The sequence below is a fragment of the Vicugna pacos genome, chromosome 25 (genome assembly GCF_048564905.1).
Source record: "Vicugna pacos chromosome 25, VicPac4, whole genome shotgun sequence".
In the NCBI taxonomy this organism is placed as follows: Eukaryota; Metazoa; Chordata; class Mammalia; order Artiodactyla; family Camelidae; genus Vicugna; species Vicugna pacos.
The window spans coordinates 8259728-8284814 of NC_133011.1; the positions used below are offsets into that span (position 1 = coordinate 8259728).

At 39.7% G+C, this 25087-nt stretch overlaps 1 protein-coding gene across 3 annotated transcripts in view; it reads right to left on the reverse strand.

Moving 5' to 3' along the window:
* NIPAL2 (NIPA like domain containing 2) overlaps positions 1-25087 on the reverse strand; it is a 76709-nt gene that overhangs the window by 45847 nt on the left and 5775 nt on the right. For 2 of the 3 annotated variants that reach the window (XM_072949505.1, XM_072949504.1), the window contains exons 2-3: positions 8808-8876; positions 7607-7778 (exon numbers count right to left, since the gene is read on the reverse strand). The exons of the other annotated variant lie outside the window; for it this stretch is intronic. In XM_072949505.1, the coding sequence (XP_072805606.1) occupies positions 7607-7778; positions 8808-8876 (241 nt within the window). The remainder of the gene's footprint in view (positions 1-7606; positions 7779-8807; positions 8877-25087) is intronic. 3 annotated transcript variants of the gene reach the window in all.

Genomic DNA, 25087 nt, shown 5'->3' on the forward strand with positions numbered 1-25087 from the left:
TATAAAGAAGGGACCCATGACATGAAAAGAACATATTTATATAATAATGCTACAAACAGATCCTCACATGTAAATATCTGGCTTGTGGTTTCTGACCACTTTTAATGGCGACTTTATTGTACTGCTAGAATGCAAACCACAAAAGCACTTTCATGTCGGTCACAATCAAGCTTAAAACACGTGGACATGCCGAGCGTGCTCACGGGCTCAATCAACTAACCGTTGGAGGTACTGACTCCTCCGTAATGATCATTCCTCGTTAGTTGTATAACTGGAGGTGGGGAAGCATGTCAACTACAATATATTCCATGGAATTAGGATTTGAAATTCTGAGGATGTGGTACTTAGAAAATGTTTCTTTACAGAGAGAAAAGTCCCACCAGCTTATCGGCAGGAGTGAAAGTGTCTAGTAATTCATCTTAATTAAAAAAAAAACTGCTATTGTCATTTATTGAAGGTAATGAAATTGTAGGTAATGTGCATAATTCCAAATGAGGAAATTTACCTGGATTAAGGACAACCATCCTTTCTTTTCTACACTTTTCTTGACAGACATTAGTGATTAAAATTGAAAAGACTCCAAAAAAGTAAAAAAACTGTCATGGACAGGATTAACTCTGTGTTATAAATGCAATAACGCATTACACCACCATTAGCAATTTCTCTAGAAGTACTCTGGCGTTCTCAAAAAATAAGGATGGGTGGAGAAGATGTTTCAAATAAAGTTTTTTAGGTTTTAGGAATGCTTTCAGCTGAGAATGCATGAGCAGACATAAAAGGGGAACTTCAGAGTTTTATTCCACACATTTTGTTTAGGCTGGTTTTGGGACAAATGTGCTAAAGCAGGCAACCCAGCAAGCCACTGAAAAAAGGTGTATTTTCTGCATATTCCCAAAATTCGAATAAATGTCCACATGAAGTGCCACTATCACAGGCAGCCCAGGAGGTGTGCTGACCTCATCCCAGGCTGGCACCAAGCACCGGGCCCTACAGGACTGAGAGAATTCACAGCATCTAGGTTTGTGGAACACTGCAGGTCATTTGCTCATTGGTCTGTTTATGTTTCCTTTCATTTGTTTCTAATAAAAATCTTGGAGACCCAAGTTTCTGCTTGAGATGACTTCTTTGGAATTCCAAAAGGCCTCACCAGGGCTTTCTGGCTACGCTATGACCATTGTTTAATGGAATACAGACACATTTCAGTTTACAGCTTCGTAACAGCACAACAGAAATACACGAGACAACATATATTCCACGTCGCGAATTTCAATTTGAGCAAACGCCAGCATGTTAGGGAAAACTAGAGATGGGAAAGACTTGCCAGTCATCTGTCTCATTCTCTCCCCACTTCCTCAGTGCAGTCAGCTCTCCAGCCTTAATCCAAATTAGCCCAGGCACAGGGTGACTACTTCTCTTAGGAAATTATTCCAGGGCCAAGGAGCCCTCCCTGCTATTAATTTTATCATTCCAAGTGTTTGATCTCAGGTAATTCGTCTTGAGTTTAGTCTACTTATTACTCACTTCTATTCATCTGGGCAATAATTATGTAAAATAACAAGGTTGTGTGTCTCATATAGTACCCGGCATAGTGGATCCTCATTTAGCATTAGTTAGTTGCCTTTAACTATTTCTGAATTATTGCTGGAATTCAACATGGAAAAAGGAGATGTGTTCTCTGAATTCTTTTCTAATTAATTTCAATCAATATACTCAGAGGTACAGAACTGAAAAATGTCCATCAGGTTCTCTTTCTCCCCCCTCCCTGCCCCTACAACTATCTTCTTTCCTGTCCCACTCACTTGCCACCCCTAGATAAGTTAATTCTATACTGGGTAAAGTCTACCATGAATCTCCTTAATTCTTTGTGGCTTTAACTCTTTGGACTGTTGACAATATTATTTTTAATCATCTCTCAATGCTCAGGCACAGCATAGACCACAGTCATGGGGATGAACAGGAAAAAGAAAATATTAAAAGTGAGGTCACACTCTGCAGATGCACAAATAATCTAACTCAAACCCCAAAAGATGAGCTTATAATTCTTCTAAGAATTAACACGAGTGAATATTCATGAGTCTTTTACAATGAAATGTTTAACCATTGTGCTTCATCAGGAATCGAAATCTTTTAAGCAACACCTTAGAACAGAACAGAACCCTTCTCTTCCAACATCCTATAACAAAACATCCTGGAACATCCAATCCTCATTTTATCACAATTCAAATTCAAACCAATTCTACAAGGCTGTATTGTGTGATTTCCTGTGCCATGCTCTCCTGGGAAGAGCAGACAGCAAACAAGACACGCACAGTCCTCAGTCTCCTGGGTCTCAGTTAACTTGCCAGGATGGACATTAAACAGGTCATTGCAAGCCTGATGAGAGTTGCCAAAGGGGACGTGTAAGGTCAAGGCTGCTGCATGCAGTCGAGCAGGTTGTGCACTGCACAAAGACACTACAGCTGAGGAGGCACCACCCACATCTCAGAGCTTGCTGATTCGTGTATTTCTCGGGACAGTTTTCTGACAGATGGCACCAGAGTGTCCTGTTCTAATCAAATCACTGTATTACAATAGTCTGCAGACAGACAGAAATAAAGCATCATGAGACAGGCTGCCTTTTTCTAATAGACAAAAAAGGCACCACATGGAAGAGGAGGGCCGACGTCAGGCGCTAAGGGAGCGGAGGATACGCCTGTTTAATTTAGTGCGAAAGCCAAGAAAGGCCTCCTGAGGAGAGGGACAGGAAAGATTAGCAGTAGTTTAAAATTTTATTACAAACTCCACAGAACATCCAACTTACTTCTTTTTACTGGATTTCTGGTATAATAATAGTTTCTCAGAAAACACATTCTCAAATTGCAGTTAGATCTGAAGGCCTCTCTGAAGTTAATTAGCCAGTGAACAAAAGTGCTATGAAGCCAGAGCAAGAAGACAGAAAGTTGCACGCATGTCTCAGACTGCTGTGTTTTCCCTCTGACAAACTTGTGTGTCTGTGTTTCAAATGTATTTTGTCTTGGTAGGTTATTTGGCAATTCTGGTATTTTCCAACATGTTTTTTTGGTGGGGGCGGGTATGTGGAGGAGTTAAAGGGTAATTGCTGCTTAATGGCTGAACAAATGGCTGTGCGAAGTCTACTTTTCTGCTCCCTGAGAATTAATTATTGCATGGATAAGAACAATAAAAAGCATTTCTTGAAGTGGTTCATCCATTTTAGAGAATTTAACCGTCAGCCATCTTCGGGGGCGTGCAAGTACACACCCTTATAAAAAATCATGCACTTTGTTTCTATGTAATAATTATAAATCACAGTGACAGTGGGGAGTTTTGTCACTGTGTCAAACACTGCCCTATGTATCCAACACTGTTCTTAAGTGTTTGTGCTTACTCAATTTTTCCCCATGACAACTTCTGAGATAAGAGCTATTTTTATTCCCATTTTACAGACTAGGGAACTGAGGCATAAACCCATTTAAATAACTTGCCCGAGGCCATAGTGCTTTCTAGGGGCAGAACTAAGATCTGAACCCTGGCATGTGGTCCCAGGGCTTCAGCTCCTGACCACTCTACTGCCCTGTTTTATTGGCAAAACTATCCAGTGGAGGCTGTAGATGAAATTGGAAAACCATTCCTTGAGCTTTCTTAATTAATGGAAAGACAAACACAAGTCAACATCTAGAAATAACCATACTGCCAGTATACAACCTGCATTTTAGTCAGAATAAGCTTTTGCACCTATGATTCACCAGGAAGGCCCTTCAGGGAGAAAAGTAGGGTAAAAGTACAAGGTGACACAGTATATGAGGGCTGTGACCCTCTCCTTCCAAAAGCTGGACCCAGGCCTGGCTGCTGTCCCTTGAGATGCTTCTTTATAAAGGCATCTTGTGGTCAATAGGTTTGGGAAAGCTGGCTTATTGCATCTGCCTCTGACAGACTGACCGAGTGCAGGGACCCATCCCAGGGCCCCAAGAAGTCCTCTGCTGCTAACGAAATCTGCAGAAACCTGCTTGGAATTCTTTGTTTCTTAGAACACCTATGTAACCACCAGTAAAACGAGTGCTTGAGAAATGCTGCCTCCGGGTAGGTATGTCAGTGTAAGGTGGCAGGACACAGAGAGTAGGAAAGAAGGAACAGAGAGGAAGGTGGCTCGAGGCGAGAATGTGGGTCAAGTACAAACTGACATATCCCTGGGGCTTGCTGTAGTGCTTCTTACCTGCTAGTCCTTAAAAAAAAAACCCCAACTGTTTGATTGAAGTGTACAAAGGGAGCAGGAATTTTGATTATGTCAGACAAAACAGTGGCTCTGACATGTTAGCAGTCTGGGTATAGTGAGATGATAATCCACACAGTATCTCCTTACTTCTGGAGACGAGAAAAGGAACACAGGGTTGGTATGAACCCTGTATTCCTACCTAAGAAGGAGGAAGATGGAAGAAAGTACCTTCACTAGATTTTAATTTTCTTTCCATGTTCCCTCCTTCTTTCCTTCCATGTTCCTTCCTTCCTCCCTCCCTCCCTTTCTTTTTAAATGTTGAAAACCATAAAAGACAGAAGCCAGAGAAGAATATGCAATCTCTTTTTTAATTCAAAGGGAGATTTGATTTATTCCTTAATGCCCCCAAGAAAGAATAGGGAAAAGGAAAGTTCTAGCACAGTTAAGTGTAGACAATCTTCTGCCTTACCTGTGGACATAGCCGTAAGATAACGTCTGTTTTAAAAAAATACTTTCCCCCTTTGCCTTAATGTTTTTAGAGTTTCTAAAATCTTTATAAAGAATCTCAAGGTAGTAGGGGGTTGTTCTGGGGAATATCCTCAATCCCCAGGACCCCTTACCCACCCACAACACTTCACGTTGACCTCAATTCAGCTCAGGAGTGCTGCGGGATTATGATTTATGAGCATACACTGCTGCCTGCAAAGACTGTAAAGCAGGAAATGATTTGTGTTTGAGGCTAGAAGTTTACTTCTTGGAATTATTTTAAATGGGCAGAGAGGGAGGCTGCTAAAAATGTTCTAAAGCTGAAATATGAGTTGGGGCGAGGAGCAGACCAAGAAAAATGATCTGTGGCACTGAGTGAAGTCCATCTCCAAGTTTGAAGGTGGGGGGACCAGCACCCCCCGGGAACTGTCCAAGGGCAAGGTGGTTAAACTGAAAGCTTCCTGTCATGAATGAGAGCTTCGAGTAAGTCAGGCCAAGACGAGCAGCTCCACAGGCAGCTTCCCGGAAGGTCTGAGGGGATCGAGGCTAGCCCTTCGTCCCTGGCCATCTCCGAACCCTCACTTCAGATCCCAAGAGGCCTGGCTGATATTCCATGCCTATGAAATCTCCGATCTTTACAATAAATCCAGCCACATCTCCCTTTCTCTGAGCTAGCTGGAAAGGCTCTTTTTTCTCGTGCCCAGAAAAAGTTTCCCAGGACTGGGGGACTCGAGATAAATAGAGAATTTCAGTACAGTGTGGTGCACTCAACTGTCCCGCAGGCATCTGTTTGATGTGCCCGGACACTTTTCTCCTTGGCTACTCCACATGTGTGAATGAATAATTTTGTCTGCCATACCAGTAAACAAAGGATGCTGCAGCCATCAAGGCATCAGCCACTACCATCCCCCCGCCCCCTCAGTCGACAGTGAACCAGAGGGAACTCAGGATGGAGACAAGTGGGCTGCCTGGCCTCGGCAGCCATCCCCAAAGTGCACCCCGAGGACACTCAGGACAGGAAGCACAGGAGACTGGCCCAAGATGGCTAGATGGGTATCAAAGGAATGATTTCAATGAGCCCAGACTTTTGCATCTCCTCATACACAGAAAAGCACTAGAATCATTAACCTGAGATACCTGGTTTTCTTAATTAATAGTAATCTTTTGAAGTTCTGACTACTTGGTCTTTGCTACAAAAACTCATCTATCCTGGCGCCCCTCCACCGCCCACCTCTTGGGCACAGTCTCTTAGAGCGATCTGAGAGGTCACATTCTGGGCTTGAAATCCTCAGTAAATCCGCCAAATAAAACATAATTCTCAACTTTTACACTGTGCATTTTTTTCAGTCGATGCATGGAAACTGAGCATGAAACAGAATAAGAAACGAAACTAAAGATCAGCTCTAAGTATATAGTCACTAACATTTTCAGAACAACTGGGGCCTGTAGAGGTCCCAAGGTGACAATATAACTATACCTTTTATTTATTATTTCTCAGAGTTTGAGAAGAAAAAAATATCCAGAATGTCCATGTACGTGGTATGTGCAGTAGTAAACAGAGACCAGATGTACTCAAATTGCTCATTTTATCCGAATGTTAAAAAAGTCAAATAATTACATAAATTGTGTGCCTATTTAGAGTAGCAACAGTAGGGTGATTCTAAACTCAACAATTTCTAGAAAGCCAAAAACGTGTTCCTTACTATTCTACTATTGTACATCATGAAAGTATTCTATTTTTTTAATTTATTTTTTGTTGTAGTTGATTTATAATGTTGTGTTAGTTTCAGGTATACAGCAAAATAATTCAGAGATATATATATGTTTATACATGTGTCTATACACATATATATATTCTTTTTCAGAATCTTCTGCATTGTAGGCTATTACAAGATATTGAATATAGTTCCCTGTGCTCTACTGTAGGACCTTGTTGTTTATCTATTTTATATACAGTAGTATGTATCTGTTAACCCCAAACTCCTAATTTATCCCTCTCCTCTCCCATGAAAGTATTTTAAATAAAATAGTTTAAATGATTAAGAAAGGGAAACTACTTCCAAAATAAAATAAACTCCTCTTTGAGTATAAATTATTTCAATTTAAACTATGCTTTTAAAAAGAATATTATATAATTGTTAGGGGAAATATGAAATTGGGATATGTGAGCCCATATTATGCTTGATCTAGTTGTTACCAGACAAAAATCATTGCCTTGTTTCTATTTCAGTGAAGGTTCTAAATTCACAGAAACTTAGAAACATGCTGTTTCCATAGCATCAGATAAAGGGTAAAACGAACAAGATTTTATTGATTTTAACAAGGCTTAAAAAATTTGTTCTTATTTTTAGCAGTGATTTTTGCTCTTTTTTTTTCAGTCTTTAGCAACATCTCATATTCTCTTTTCTAAATGTATTTGGTAAGTCATATAAATTTTGAAAGTAAGATAATTGTGACATTATTGTAAAGTTACACATTCTTACAGTAATGTAGAATACCTGATATTTAATTCTTAATGTAAAAGAGATGCTAAACAGTAAAGTCAAGATCAGATATCAAAGACCCTAACTACACATAATGTCAGCTTAACATATGAATAAAATATAACATTCTATTACAAACACTTTTAGATAATTCATTAATGATTAAAAAGCATGGTGTAATATTTGCTGTTACTGTTAATTTATGAGGATTCAGACCCTTGGAATCAGGCTTTTAATCACAAATGTTATAGCTACAAAACGCAAGTTTCTTCATGGTAAATGTGGCTCCATGACAGTGAATAACTGAGGTTAGTAGTACAATTGTTCCAAGTTAACGTGCTAAGAAAACAGGAAACAGACCTTCTTTCGTGCATGTGTTCTGAGCTCTTAAAATGTCTATTTGACAAAGCACAGAAAAATGGCTCACCTGTAACAGACATACAGCCTAACGGAGCGATCAGAGTGATGGGGGCAAATCCATAGGCTGCAAAGTTTCCTGTCTCTCCCACAGCCATCAGTACGACCCCACCCCACCACAGCACGCTCTTGAAGCACGGCTGTGGGTGTTCTTGGTGTGCCAATCGAAGATGAGAATATTTCTGTAAGTATATCAGAATGTAAATAAGAAAATATTTCCACCCGACTAAAATCTGCCTTGAAATTTTTGGTACTATAAAATTGCTTCATGGTTTTAAAATTTATTTGCAGATTACTATAGAGCAATTATTATGGTTTTGTTTGTTCCAAACACATTAACAGAAGTGACTCATAATGATATAGCATCTTACAGTTTAGAGGGCCTTCTCACATATAAATGTTATTTAATGCTCATCACAACTCTGTGAAATAAATATCATTACTATCTAAAGATGAGGTGTATGTTAAGGAGTTAAGTGACTTTTTAGTCCATCAAACCAAAACACTTCTTTTAGACTGTCAAAAAGAGTCCAGGTGCCAAAATAAACATTATTGAAATAAAGATAATAAATTAGTAAAAACACACTTTTGGGAAAGGGATTCGAACTTATGAGTCAAAGTAGCTACCACAATAAACGTAACAGGGCAGAATGCTTTGACAGCAGGGAGTCAGGATGGGAGAACTCTTATTTATATCTGGTTTGATTATTTCTTTGTATTTGAAACATATAAATACCTGAAAAACTAGCCATTAAATAAAACCCTATTTCCCTATTGATTTTATGGTAACTGAACTTATTTCCTTATAAGAAGCAGGTACCATTATAGATTAAAAATTTCCCTTAAAAATTTTAGAAGTTATTTAGGAAATAATAAAAGCATGAGAAGCCAATGTAGAACATTTAAAAAAATCTTGGCTTCTGCCAAGATTATGAATATCTATCTAAATGTAGTACAAACTCACAGGCATTTTGTCTAAGTACACAATACTATTAAGTGGACTATAAAACATTTAATTCTTTAAAAATCAGAAGAATAAAAACATGGATACAATCCAGCCTGGATTATTCTTGTCTTTATATCAACAAGATCATAAAATATATTTTTTATGGAAGAGGGAGTCCAAGAAGGCAAATGTGCCTGAGGCTCATTAAAGTCATAATGTGTCCCTGGATATAACTACAGAGTTTGAAAAACAAGATTCTTCTTACCTGAATATTTAGGGAAATGCTGATTACCAAGTTTCCTAAAATGGCCAGCAAAACTCCAAAAAGGTGAATCTATAAAAGAAAATGTTTTCTTTAAATGGTACTTTAAATAACATTTATAAGATATTTACCAAAAAAACTACAAAAAATTTAAGTTGATACATTCATACAGCAAATATTTACTTAGTACCCATCTGCCAGGGTCATTTGGAATATGAATAATGGTTTTATTAGGATTAATTTGAACTTTAATGACATATTTTTTAGAATTAGCTCAGTTCTTTACTGAATTCTCTAGATATTTGCCTCATTCATTAAAATAAGAAAATAGTTATCGGGTTGTAACTTTTTCCCACTAAGATACCTCTTGTTTACCCTTTCTGTCAATTTTCCTCAGCAGCTCCTCTGATTGGAATGTTCATTGCCTCAAACATGGACTATATAATCTCTCTCCATCTGTTCTCCCTCTTTTCTTTCTCTTAATGTTTTCTGGAAGACTGTGGTATTAAAGAAAGATCACTGGCCTTGGGGTTAAAGGATGAATCTGTAATTCAAATCTGCAGTTGTCTAATGGGTGACCTTGAGCAAGTTATTTCAGCTCCCTGGCCTCAGTAAACAGGGGATGTTGGATAAGATATTTCCAGAAATCCCTTTCTCTCTAAAGTCCTATGAGTCCCACTGGAGACAGGCTAAATTTTCCCACCACTCAAGAGCCCACAATGCCTGTCTACAGTCAACTACATCAAATAGAAAACTACTATACCAGCTCCGCATAATTGGTCCTCATTCTAACTATCCATTTGTCCCCAGCACACTTTTTTTTTACATATACATACATAAACATATATATTTTCAAATTCTTTTCCATTATAGCTCATTACAAGAAACTGAATACAGTTCCCTGTATACAGTAGGTTCTGTTGTTTATCTATTTTACATATAGTAATGTGTATCTGTTAATCCCAAACCCCTCATCTATCCTTCCCCCTGTCCATGACACACTGCTCCCTCTACCTCAGGCACCTGGCCCATCACATTCTCCAGGCAGATGTCATACTCTTGCTCATGTCATACCTCCCACCTCAACAGAGCATCTCCTTCCCTCAGCCCATTCAAATCATAGCGCACCATCCCGGCCATCTGAGCTCTGCCTTCTTGTGACCCTCTCAAACACCATAGCCCATCTTCACTTTCTCAGACTCTAAATGGTGAACATCCCTTATTTATTCTTTTATTTCATCATTATATCATTATGCTCTACAAATAGATGGTAAATTCTCGGAGGGAAGAGATTCATGTCTTAGACTTCCATTGGGTCTTCTACTATACAAAATTAGGGGCTTAAAAAATAACTTGCTTGAAAAAGTATATAATGGTTTAAAACAATAACTGTAGAGGCGAGGGGAAGGATATAGCTCAGTGGTAGAGCGCATGCTTAGCATGCACGAGGTCCTGAGTTCAGTCTCCAGTACTTCCACTAAAACTAAATAAACCTAATTACCCCCCTAAAATTTTTTTAAAAAATAAATAAAATTTTAAAATAAGTAAAATAATTTTAAAAACATTTAAAAAAGAACTACAGGTTAAAAAAGAAGTTCTCACACATTGCCCAAGATGGTTACTAAGATAGCACATGTACTATCCAATGACTTCAAAAGACACACATGCTGCTCCTATCTAGGTACAAAGGTATACTATCTTCTAGCAGTATAAATTAGCAGTGATAGACGAGATCGTCCCCCTTCTCCTACAATACATAACTTTAGCTAGTTTCAAATTCCAGGCAGTTATTTGAATTTCAAATGAACATTACATCCACAAAGAACCCTTTTCAGTATGCAAACTGTCTTTGAAGTTTTGGAACTTTATTATATGTGCTGAAGTGAAATTCAGTATTTTTAAAAAATGAAGCAGAAAACTTGAAAACCCATTTAATAGTTGATATATAATATCCATAGTCTTTAATCAGTTAAGAATTTTCTTTTCCTAATAAAGGCAGTTGGCAATAATTTTGATCACTATTCCTCATGCGGAACAAGTCTATCATAATATAATGTGCTATTTCCATGCTTGTGATTTACAATTGAGTACATTTGGCAGTAATCAGAAAAAATTCAAAAGACATTTTGGGTTGAATGGATAATTATGAAAATCTTCTGTAATTATAAAAGCAAATTGTTGAACAGAAATAACTTAATTCAAAATTCTTTAAATCATTCACTAGTAGTTAAACACCACCAGGCCAAGTGTTTAGAAACTGGCTAGCTGAGAGCAGCTTTAAGATGGCAGAATAGAAGGATGTGGAGCTCACTCTCTCCCACAAACACATCAAAAATACATCTACGTGTGGAACAATTCTCATAGAATACCTACTGAACTCTGGCAGAAGACCTTGTATGAGTGGAACTACAAGGAAAATCATTACCAAACCGAGTAGTAGGGAAAAAAAGAAAAAGGAAATTGGGAGGGAGTGGTGAAAGAGGGTAAGTGTCCTCACCCTGAGAACCCCCTCCAGCAGGGAGTTTAGCTGGGACACAGCAGAGCTTCAGAGGACTGGAGGAGAGCACAGAAGCTGCACTGTGGCAGACAGAATGGAGAGAGGCTGGCACAGGGGTTGTGAGATCACTGGCTCAATATGTGACCTGGCTGGCACTGGCCGGGACTGGTTGCTGGAGCTCAGGCTTTAGAAGATGGACCTGGGGAGAGGACTGGGGTTGACTGTGGAGAGGCAGCCTCAGGAGTTGGAGTGTGGTGCAGGCTGAGGCTGGGAGTATGTGCAAAAGACCCTGGATCCAGCATAGAAATCTCCACTGCCAGCACACAGTGGCTGGCCATAGCAGCCTTCTCTGCTATCCCAGAGGGCATTGCTCAGCACCACTGTGAATGCATTCTCACAAAGGGAGGGGTAGGATCCAGAAATAGTCTTCTCAGCTCGTTCTGGAGGGGCACAATTGCTGGTGTGCAGCTCTCAGGTAGAGGCAGGGCTGAAAATTCAACCTATTCCCAACGTTTGCATAACTTGGCAGGTGGAACTGAGATTTGAGTTGAGCCCCTGGTAGCTGTAGCAGATTTGCTCTGCTCATGCCTTTGTGGACAACCAAGCAGAGTACTGGTGCACAGTGAGGGCAGGTCTGGCATTAACAGCAGGTGTGCGTGTGTGAAGGTGGGGCTGGGGCCTGGGTTGACCCTGTGGCTTATGATGGATCTTGATGCGTGACTGCATATGCACTACAGTGGATCCCGATGCCTGACATCAGTGGATCTGCAATGACACCTTTGAGGGTGTGGAGCCTGGGGGAACACCAAGGGTGGGTTGCTGGTGTTCCCATGGCTGAAGTGGGGACAAGGGCAGCATCAACAAACTGTACTTTGTAAACCTGTACAATGAGTGACAGGTGACACTGCAGAGGGCACCTCTAGTGGACAGCTCCTATGGAGGAATACTCAGTGTTTCCTCTCCCAGTGGAAGTACTCCAGTCCCGCCTACCATACACTGCAGCTCAGAAATGGATCTGGCAGCCACTATTCTAACAACATGGAGCAGATCCGGCCTCTGACAGGGCTGTGATAACCACAGAGCAAATAGGAGGCCCAACTCAACATCCAGTGCAGGCTCTGGTCACAACACCAATCACACCCCCAATCAAGGGGCTTACAGCCAGCACACATGGAGGAAAGATGTAGCAGCCATCCATACTAAAAACGGCCCTTGCAACAAAAATATTAGATGCACAGAGTCTATACAGAGATGCTCCCGCATAAAACAGTCCTTCAAGACCACAGTAGACAACCGTTACTTCTAAATTTATAGAGTCAGAGAAATGTAAGTAAAGTCGCTGAGAAAAAGGTGAGGAACCCCTCCTGAAAAAACAATGAAACAGACCTCTATAGTCTACCTGAACCTGAGTTTAAAAAGGCAATGATAAAAGCAGTGAAGGAAATAAGAGAGGCTATAGATAGAAATGCAAAATACTATAAAAAGGAAACAAACTATAAAGAGGAGCCAATTAAAAATCAGGAAACTCAACTGCTGAGATAAAAGCCAAGCTAAAGGCAATCAATAGCAGATGGAATAATGAAGAAGAATGAATAAGTGATTTAGAAGATAGAATAATGGAAATCACCCAATCAGAACAGCAGAAAGAAAAACAAATTTAAAAAATGAAAGCAATATAAGGGACCTATGGGATAATATAAAGCATGCCAATCTACTAATAATAGGGATCCCAAAAGGAGAAGAAAGAGAAAAGGGGAATGAAAAGTATTTGAAGAAATTATAACAGAAAACTTTCCAAACCTAAAGGAAGAAACAAATGTCCAAGTACAGGAAGCAAAGAAGGCCCCAAACAAGAAGAACCCAAACAGACCAACACTAAGAGATATTATAATTAAGATGGCCAAAGTTAAAGATAAAGAAATGAATCTAAAGGCAGCAAGAAAAAAACAAAGAGTTAGTTACAAGTTAGTTAGCCCATAAGGCTATCAGCTGATTCTCTACAGAAATGTTACTGGCCAGAAGAGAGTGGCAAGATAAATTCAAACTCCTAAAAGAGAAAAACCTGAACCTAGGATACTATACCCAGAAAGATTACCATTTAGAACAGAAGGAGAGATACAGAATTTCTCAGACAAGCCAAAACTAAAATAATACAGCAAAACTAAACTATACTAAAAGAAATATTGAAAGGTCTTCTCTAAATAGAAAAGGAGGAATCTATAGAAAAGATAAAATCACAGTTGGAAATGGGGTAACTACAATGAACAGCAAAAGAATAAACATGGAAATGTAAAAGAGGACATCAAAATCATAAAATGTGAGAGAGGAGAGCAAGGATGGGAAGATTTTTTTTTTTCCTTAGGATGTGTTTGAGCCTATATGATTACCAGTCTAAAGCAAACACAGTAACAGGTTAACATACTCGAAAAACAGGGTAACCACAAGTAAAAAACATGCAATAGAGTCATAAAAACCAAAAAGAAAAGGAATCAAGCTAATACAAAAGAAAATTATCAAACCACAAAAGGAACGACAAAAACAAGAAGAAAGGAACAAAGAGGAAATATAAAATCAACCGGAAAACAAAGTTTAAAATGGCAATAAACACATATCTATCAATAATTACCATAAATGTCAATGGAGCAAATGCTCCAATCAACAGAGTGGCAGACTGAATAATAAAAGAAGGGTCTACAATATGCTGCCTACAAGAGATCCATTTTAGGATAAAGGACACACATAGATTAAAAGTGAGAGGATATTTCATGCAAATGGAAATGACAAGAAAGTGGGGGTAGCAATACTCATATCAGACAAAATGGACTTTAAAACAAAGGCCATAAAGATAAACGACACTACATAATGATAAAAGGAGCAATATAAGAAGAGGATATTACACTCATTAACATATATGCACCTGATATGGGAGCACTTAAATATATAAAACAAATACTAACAGATATAAAGGGAAAACTTGATGGGAATACAATAATAGTAGGAGACTTTAACATCCCACTAACATCATTGGACAGCTCTTTCAGAAAGAAGATCAATAAGGCAATGGAGATACTAAGTGACACAATAAAACAGTTAGACTTAATCAATATTTTCAGGACATTACATCCCCAAAATACAGAATATACATTCTTTTCAAGCATGCACTGAACATTCTCTAGGATAGACCACAGACTTGGACACAAAAGAAGCCTCAACAAATTTAAGAGGCTAGAAATTATTTCAAGCATCTTTGCTGAACACAATGGCATGGAACTAGAAATCAATCACAGAAAAACAAGGCAAAAATGGCTGCATGGAGACTAAACAACATGTTACTAAAAAACCAATGGGTCAATGATGAACTCAAAGAGGAAATTAAAAAGTACCTTGAGACAAATGAAAATGAAAACACAACCATACAAAATCTATGAGATGCAGCAAAAGGAGTCCTAAGAGTGGAAGTTCACAGCAGTACAGGCCTTCCTCAAAAAACAAGAACAATCTCAAATAAACAACCTAACCTACCACCTAAAAGCATTAGAAAAAGAAGAACAAACAAAACCTAAGGTTATCAGAAGGAAAGAAATAATAAAGATCAGGGAGAAAATAAATAAGATAGAGATTTTTAAAAAAAGTCAGTCAAACTAAGAGCTGGTTTTTTGAAAGAGTAAACAAAATCGACAAACCTTTGGCCAGGCTCACCAAGAAGAAAAGAGAGGACACAAATAAACAAAATAAGAAATAGAAGAGGAGAAATTACAACCAACCCCACAGAAATATAAAAAAAATCATAAGAGAATACTATATGGCAACAAATTGGACAATGTATAAGAAATGGACAAATAACTAGAAACATACAGTTAACCAAAACTGAATAAAAAAGAAACAGATAATTTGAACAGACCAATCACAGAAGTGAAATAGAATTTGTAATTTAAAAAAAATCTCCCTTCAAACAAAAATCCAGGACTGCATACCTTCACTGTGGAATTCTACAAAACATACTTGGAAGAACTTACACCAATCCTTCTCAGACTCTTTCAAGAGATTGAAGAGGAGGGACTACTCCCAAACTCATTCTATGAAGTAACCATCACCCTTATACCAAAGCCAGAAAAAGACACAACCAAAAAAAGAAAATTATAGGCCAGTATCTTTGATGAACATAGATGCAGAAATTCTCAACAAGATATTAGCAAACAGAATCCAACAACACATAAAAAAGATTATACACTATGAAGTTGGATTAATGCCAGGGACACAAGGATGGTTCAACATATGCAAATTAATTAGTCTCTTTGGTAAGTGGTACTGGGAAAGCTGGACAGGTACATGTAAATCAATGAAGTTAGGACACCCCCTCACACCATACACAAAAGTAAACTCCAAATGGCTGAAAGACGAACATAAGACATGACACTATAAATTGCCTAGAAGAAAACATAAGCAAAACATTCTCTGATATAAATCATAGCAATGTTCTCCTAGGTCAGTCTCCCAAGGCAATAGAAATAACAGCAAAAATAAACAAATGACACCTAATCAAACTTATAAGCTTTTGCACAGAAAAGGAAGCAAAATGAAAAGACTGGGAGAAAATATTTGCAAATGATGTGATTGACAAGGGCTTAATTTCTAGAATATACAAACAGCTCATATGACTCAATAACAAAAAAATAAATAACCTAGCCCCAAAACAGGCAAGAGACCTAAACAAACATTTCTCCAATGAAAACATACAAATGTCCAATAGGTACATGAAAAATGCTCAATATCTCTAATTATCAGAGAAATGGAAATCAAAACCACAATGAGATATCACCTTACACCAGTCAGAATGGCTATCATTCAAAAGTCCACAAACGATAAATGCTAGAGAGGCTGTTGAGAAAAGGGAACCCTCCTACATTGTTGGTGGGAATGTAGCCATTATGGAAAACAGTAAAAAGATTCCTTAAAAAACTAAAAGTAGACTTACCATATGATCCAGCAATCCCACCCCTGGGCATACATCCAGAGAAAACTCTAATTCGAAACAATGCATGCATCCCAATGTTCACAGCAGCACTACTTACAGTAGCCAAGACATGGAAGCAAACTAAATGTCCATTGACAAATGACTGGATAAAGAAGTTGTGAAATATGTATACAATGGAATACCACTCAGCCATAAAAAAGAATAAAATAATGCCATTTGCAGCAACATGGATGGACCTGGAGATTGTCATACTAAGTAAGCCAGAAAGAGAAAGAAAAACACTGCATGTTATCACTTTTATGTGGAGTCTAAAAAATGATACAAATGAACTTATTTACAAAACAGAAACAGAGTCACAGACATAGAAAACAAACTCATTGTTACCAGGGGTGAATGGGGCGTGGAGGGATAAACTGAAAGTCTGGGATATGCAGATACTAACTAGTACATATAAAATAGATATAACAACAAGGTCCTACTGTTTAGCACAGGGAACTATAGTCAATATCTTGTAATAGCCGATAATAAAAAAGAATATGAAAAGGAATATATACACACACATAACTGAACCATTATGCTGTACACCAGAAATTAACACAACATTGTAAACCAACTATACTTCAATTAAAAAAGAAATTGGTCAGCAGGATTTGGCAGTGATTTCTTGGATATAACATGGAAAGCACAGGCAACAGAAGATAAAATAGGTCAAGTTGGACTTCATCAAGATTAAAAGCTTTTTTGTGCATCAAAGGACACGATTAGCAGAGTGAAAGGCAACCCACACAACAGAAGAAAATATTTGCAAATTGTATATCTGATAAAGATTAATATCCAAAATATATAAAGAACTACAACTCAACAACAAAAACAAATAACCCAACTGAGAAATGGTCAAAAAACCTGAAAAGACTTTTTCCAAAAACGGTATTTTATATGAATTGAAGGTTTGTTGCAATCCTACATTGAGCAAGTCTATCGGTGCCATTTTTTCCAGGAGAAGTTGCTCACTTCGTGTCTCTGTGTCACATTTTGGCAATTCTCACGATATTTCAAACATTTTCACTATTTTAACATTTGTTAGGGTGATCTGTGATCAGTGATCTTTAGTGTTACTATTGCAGAAAGATTATAACTCACTGAAGGGTCAGATGATGGTTAGCATTTATTAGCAATGAAGTATTTTTAAATGGTTTTTTAGACATAATGCAATATGCTGTGATAAATGCACATTTAATAGACTACAGTAAGTGTAAACATAACTTTTACATGTACTGATGGGGAAACCAAAATGTTCGGGACTCGCTTTGTTGCAATACTCGTTTTATCATAGCGGTCCAGAACCAAACCTGCAATATCTCGGAGGTATGCCTGTACACGGTATAAACTGGTATATCTTACTCTTTGTTTTTCTGAAATTTTACCTAATTATTCAAGGTTAATTACATGTTCATTAAATTCATTTGAAACACACCTGCAAATAGTAGGGATTCAATAAATCCTCATTCCTGACCCTAATTGTTGGCGAGGGGAACTTCAAGTTTGCAAAGTTTCTAAAAAAGGTGGTTTAATTACCTTCAAGGACAGACAGTAACTTGCGGTAACCACTACTGAATGCTGTTTCCAATTAGAGGCTCTGGTAAGTGTGTTTTGACTACAAAATCCTCCTCTGCCTTCAGAAGTATCATTTGCATACAGTGAGCAGGCCCTTATAAACCTGCCATTTAAATCAAAGATATCTGTTTACTTCATTACTTTATTCAGAGTGTTACCTGTTTTCTAGCATTTTAGAACTAGTGGAAGCTTAGAGCCCTTCTCGTCTCCCCCATTCCCTTTTCCTCCCTCCTTACTGATCTGGAGACTGCTGGTCAGGAAAGAGACCAGAGGGCCAGAAAAGAAAAGTGACTTGGGCGAAGTCACCCAGGCAGGCAGACAGCAGGCAGATTTTGGCCCCAGGGCACCCAGCTCATGTCTGAATCACCATTTATTCTTAGACGGCAATAGGTAACCGCCTGGCTAGTCAACGTCAATTTACCACAGTTTTAAAATGAGCAGAATCTGTTTTTCTCAGCACAAATAAAATAAAGCAAAGATAACAGAAGGAAAGGTTGCTTCACATCTTAACAATGCAGTCAGAAGTATAGGCCAGAAGCACAGAAAGATGTCCTTAATTTTTGCATTGCTCACTCTTGTCACCACTGTAGCTTAATTTCTGGCTCTTCCAGGACATCTTGGCAAATAGATGGTAGGGGCCACAGCAAACAATTTACTGAGAATGAGGTTCAAAATATCAGCACTGATGAGAACTTAAGGATGTTTTTGTTTAATTTGGAGTAACAATCTTCTATCCTACATTTGGTGCCAGAATGTTCTTTAGATATTTCACATAAAGTTATTGACCTAGAATCCTTGGTGGGGCAGTTTGGCCGGATGGAGATGGCATATGATAACAAGAATGTGTGGCGCTGGTACTTGTCTGTCCCAGCTCTGGCTTTGAACTCAGCCATATTCCTGGCTCTGCCTTCAACACATAAATTTGGAATCAGACCCCAGTGGAGCTAGCACATGGTTCAAAAGAACCCTAGATTCAGAGTTAGTTCTGAACACTGTAATAGTCATATTCAACTCAGAACTAGAATAAGGCTGTCTCCTGTTTCAGGCAGTAAAATGTGCCTGAACATGGAAATGAAACGGATTCAGTTTCCAGCACTGGAAATACCACAGGTTGAGTGATTTAGGTCAACTAATCACTGTAGCAATGAGCTTAAGAGCCTAATCCTGAAAGGGGATGATAGGTCTGTGAAACGGGCATTCAGTTCACCTCATCTGACAGGAAACTCGTAGGAATGAGCTGGGGTTCTTTTGCATTTGCACCTAGTAAACGGGCAGACACATCTCACCTCCAGAACAGCTGGGAGGGGTCAGGAGGACATTCAAACTCTTCGTGATACATCCTTAAGTATCCAGGAGTGAAGACTCATAATGGGTGCAACCTACTTTCAAATAGTACGTGACAAAATAAAATAAACATAGAGAGCAAACAAAAAATATTTCACAATGTTAACAATTGTGTCAATTGTTAATAACAATTCAATCTCCAGGTGAAGGATATATGGTGTTTGTTGCATTATTCTTAATTTTCTATAGGTTGGAAAATTTTCAAACTAAAAAGTTTTTTAAAATCTGCTTTATAGACTCGATGAAATGAAAGAGAATATGGATTCATTTTAAGAGTTGAAAGAGGAGATGATAACAAGAAAAGAAATAAAAGCATGAAATAAAAAGGAAGCTGGATGAATCAAAGAATATTAAGAGGAAAAATAAAACCACTGTCCAACTTCAAACCACATGTAGACACTGCCTGGGAAAAACACACAAGGTGGAAGAAAAGGACATGAAGTGAAAGTGATGAGAGAGGAGATGGTGGACATGGGAGACAGACAACTGGAGGAAGCTCTCTTCCGATGCTATTCACACAGTCATGCATCCATTTGGTATTTACTTAGCAACTGCTAAATATTAGGTCCTGTGGCAGGAACTAAGGATGCAAAGTACCCTCTAGAAACTCAGAAGTAGAAGAAAAAGCAACCAGTAACACAGATTACCACCTGTGGGATCTATAATCGAGCTATGTTCTGTAGAACCCGCGGGAACAGAAGGGACAGAGATACAAGCCTGCTAAGGCTGGACGGTATGCTAGTTTCCTGTGGCTGCTGTCACAAACAACCACAAACCTGGTGGCGTAAAACAACAGAAATTTATTCTCAGTTTTGGAGCCCAGAAGCCCCAAATCAATTTCATTGGGCTGAAATCAAGATGGCAGGGCCACACTCCCTCACAAGGTTCTAGGGGAGAATGCATTCCTTGCCTCTCCCAGTGTCTGGTGGCTGTTGGCATATCCTTGGTTTATGGTTATATCATTCTAATCTCTGTGGCCATGTTGCCTTCCTCTTCTGTGGATTCTGAAATCTCCCTGCATCTCCTTATAAGAAAACACATGTGATGGCATTTAGGGTCCACCCAGATAATCCAGGATAATCTCCCTATCTCAGGATCTTTAACTTAATCACATCTGCAGGACTCCAATATAGCTGGACCAGAGAGGCAAGCAGGAGCCTTTCTGTGCCGTGGATCTGCCGGTGGTGCTATGGCATGAAAGGCTCTGAACTAAGGAGGATAGCCCCAGATGTGACTTTTAGAAGACTCATCCTTGCTGCAGTGTGCAGGACGGACCAGCAGGGAACCAGACCAGGGAATAGGAAAACCAATTAGGAGACCACTTCAGGATTCACAGAATAAGCAGAGGTAATGAGGAGAGTTCATTACAACAGGGCCAGAGAGAAACAATATTCGTATTCATCGCAGCAAATGTTGGAGACAACCTGACACATGAAATGCTTTTTAGATTACCGAATGGGTTGGACTATTCTTACCACTAATCTCCTTTGCCCTTGTAGATAATTAAGTTGTCTGCAATACTAACCCAAACTGAGTTAAAACTATAATCCCCTATGTGAAAAAGAAGAGAGAAAAATTTTCAGTCAAGAACAGACTTTTAATTTGTTATCTTGGTTTTTGTATGCTATAAGGTTATTGCCTTTCTATCCTGAAAAAGTCTCATGACATTGAATCCAAATCTGATGCTTTAAAGCCAACAGAAAAGGTCAGGGTTACATAACACAGTGTATCTTTGCTCTTCTATGAGCCGTTCCATGCCAATTTTTAATCAACCTTAAAACTTAGGCAGAAAAGCCCAACATACTGCCTTCCCATACAACTAAGTACTATTACATTTTTGTCTTTTATTGAGGAACACATTTACTCACATAATTGTACATTCATTATTTTTAAAAACTGAACTTCATTAAGGATAAGCCCTACTAAGCTTACTAAGACACCACCATGTTTTTTGCTTTTGAGAAGTTTGAGTTTTAGCAGAACAAAGTTATGGGGAAAGTTTAATAAGACATCCTTTGGGGGCTTCTAACACTTCATTCAAAGGAGAAGCAACAACAGGCAAGAAAGGTGAGATATCACTTAAAGAAATCTTAAATTTGGCTCTATTACAAAACACAGCAACCCTGTCTAATGTTGGGAAGGGAATCTCTGAAACAAGGACAGACATGTTGAACATAAAGAATGCCATTGTTTGCATCCAGATCAATAGGAGGTCCCATAACTTTCAAATTTTGCAAGCACATATTCACCATAAGAATTAAGAAAAATCTGTCATCCTTTGTTGTCAAAGAAGCAGGATTGCAGGCTGCCTTTTGCAGGGTCACCCCAGGGTCAGCAAGAGGCTTCCTACCTTAAAGCTGGAAACTTGTGAGCTCGCTGACTTACAACTCTTTCCCCAACACCTGCTTGGGTTTTCAGAGTACATCCCCGCTTTGAGAGCAATGCCTGCCTTGAGCTCTTAGGTGTATTTTGCCAGTTCCATCCCCCTGGAGACTAAACTCTATTGTCTTTGGCAGACCTCAGCCACTGGCTGAGTTTCTGCCTCCATAAGGGGGTGGGACCTTGACATCACCATCACTGACGCACATCTGCCAGAGACTCCTGCAGCCCCTGCCACCCACGAGAACAGATCTTTCTGACATCAAGGCAGGAATCAAGTTCAGATTTTCTACTCTAGGGCACTGTGACTGGACTCTTCATTGCCACTAAAGGACCAGTCCTCATAGCCAAGATAATCTCCCCCATTCCCCAAGCCCCTCATTCCCGGCAAAGTTCTCACATCCCACTGGCCCAGCAGCCAGGTCCCCAGACACCTCTTGGTCAACCCATATGTGACACCCACAGACTCGTCGCTGGTGACTGTGATTTGGAACTGCAAGGATAGTTCCAAAGACTAAGAAAATGTTCTGCATGTAACTTACACTTGTTCCCTCCCTTACGGCTGTGGCAGCTGCTTGTTTGCTTGTACCTCGCTCACAAAGAACCGCTCACTTCTCCGCTGCTGTGACTCAGGCAGCTGTTTCCAAAGGTACATTGCAGTCTTTCCTCTTCTGCTTCGGCTCTCTTTACCTACAGTTATGTAACTGTACTGTGTTAGTCCTAGGAGCTCCATGTAAGCAGTCCATCCATCAGGTAATAAGCAAGGGGAGCTTCACACCAGCACGTCAGGTGTTGTTTTTCAAGTATTTCGAAAGCATTCTCTCCCTTTTTTGTCTCTCTCTCTCTCACACACACACAAACATTGCATGTTCTATAACGTATAGTGTATACGTGGTATAATTTATGTATACTACACATATACATAGCTACAACTTGAGGACACAGTCCATGTTTTCTGATTTCCTTGATATCACTGCCAAACTGTTGAGAAGGGCTCTCTGTGATCTTTATCGAGTGGAACGTGGGTTGCATTCGGGTCCTCACTGTTGATTAGCTGATCAAGCTTAATGTGGGCTGTGACAAGAGGGAACAGAATGTAGCTATCCCCCAGACAGCCCTGGAACAATCAGAGCTCTGCAAGTCGAGCGGCTGAAGAAATGAAGACCCCCCCAGAACTCACCGGGTCCACCTCAAGCTTGAATGATGTATTGGCAATGCTAATAGGGCTTCCAGAATGCCTTATAGCATCACACTCACATACCATACCTATTTCACCTGTATCCACTAAACTTTTAGGAGATTCGTCCCTACTGAAGAGGTGGTTGTTGATGGCACAGAAATCACTAAGCAGGTAGAGGCAAGACAGAGATTAAGCAAGGGACACTGCCTATGCCAGGGGATACCCTCTGACTTTTCCATCAGTAGGAAAGACAAGAGGCCTTTCTAGAATTCCCTTTTGGGGAAGGGAGTGGGAAGAGGTGGGTAAGTCTACAATTTAGAAATAAGTCACTGCTTAGAGCTGATGTTAATAAAAATATTTCAGAAACTGATCCTATAATCTAAGCTTTTAAGGGATCCACCCACAAAGACAAGGCAGGCTAAATAGGGGCGATTTTCAAGGACTGCTCATGTGAGGCAGGACGCAGAAAGTGAAGGTCCTCGAGGAGCTGGCCTGAGAGCTGTCCAAGGAGACAGCCATCTACAGCAGGAGGGCGCAAGCCTGCCCAGGGGGCACTGCTGTTAGGGCCACACAGTGCCCCTCCTCCTGGCTACAGGATCCTCCTTCATCCAGCCCTTCCCAAGGGCTCATGTTCTTCCAGACTTGGCTACTGGTACAGGAAGGGACATGGACCTCATCTCGTCCAGTCAGACAAAAGCCGGTGTATTTTCATTGGCTGAGTATGTCAAGCCTTCCTGCCCAGAAGAGAAAGGGAGAATGCAGGCCGGAGGGGTGAGCCTGCAAAAAGTGGACCAACGACGCCAAGAAGCAAAAGCTGAAGAGGGGAGTGAGAGCGTCTGCCATGTTGTTAGAGCCTCTGGATCAAGGCTGGTGTGTGGATCCAGAATTCTGTCCTCTCACGTCATCCAGACTGATTAATTCCCTTTATGACTTAAGTCAGGTAATGCTTGCTTTTCTGTGATTTGCAAATCAAAGCCTCTTAACTTACAAAGTGTTCCTGGTAGGAAAGCCAAGTTCAAAAGCCAGAAGAGAGACGGACTCCTATTGCAAGCTAAAGAAGTCAGGCCTGTGGCCCAAGTTACTGAAAGGAGAAAATCTGAGAGGTGCTGAGAGGTGAGGGGGTGACTTAGGAATCCAGCACTGAGGCTGCAGGCAGACCTCAGTCCGACCTGCCGAGGCCAAGGTGGGTCTCTGAAGGAGTCACGCCATGACAAACACAATCTTTAGGGAGGTGTACAGCTCATGATGAAACGTATGTTAGCCCGTGTTTACATAAGGGATGAGTGTGTCTCCTGATGTGTGCCAAAGATGACAGAAGACCATGCTGGGAGTGGGGAAGGGCAGGGCAAATGACAAGGTGAAGCAAAGGTAGAGGTGTGCACATGCTGAGATCTATGTGGAGGGGAAGTGAGGTGTTACCTACCAGCCCTCAGGCAAGTGGGACACCCTGGTGGACCAGGATAGACCAGTGAAGGGCTCTGACTTTATGTGAAGTGTAATTCTGTTGGATGGAACACGTGGGACAGGTTGTAAAAGGTGTAAACTGAAGAGAGGAATATTAGACCTTCAGGAACAAGACAAAAACAAACAAAACCCCAAGCTAAATAGCACTGAAGTCTTAACATTATCACTGCAGGAGCCTTCCCAGGTTGGGGTGCTGGTCCTACTAGTTGGTTAAACTACAGTCAGTGTCTGGAGACGTGGTCCCACTGTGGCCACCAAACACCTGTCAGCTGTTCCCAGTGCTGCACACCCATCCTCCCCAACCCAGAAGTCTGGAAAGTGGTGGAAGACGGGGAAGAAACCTTTCCTTAGTACGCCAAGATAACAAGTGTTCTGATTAGGAAATTACTGCAATTAGGAAGTGTTCTGGAATGTATGTTTGGAGAGTGAAGGGGAGGCACTAGATGTAGAGAAATCAGTGTAGATTATTAAGAAAGCAAAGTCACATCAAATAACTGACATGATTTCTCTTATTTCCATTTGTACAATAATTTCTAATTATTAGAAATATATATTTTATGACATTTCCTATAATATAGGTTGACTGTAATACTTGTAATAATAGCTAGTGTTTGAGTGCTTTCTATATGTCTGGCACTGCTACATTAGATATATGTTATCTTATCTCATTTCTGCATCAACACTATACAGTATGTAGTGTTATTATCATTTCAACAGAGAAAGCCAAGATTTGAAGAAATTAAGAAACTTGCCAACACATCTAGTAAAGAAGCTGAGCTTTTAAAACTGCACTGTCCAAGAAGAAAAAGGATAGCTTAGGGAAATGGCAT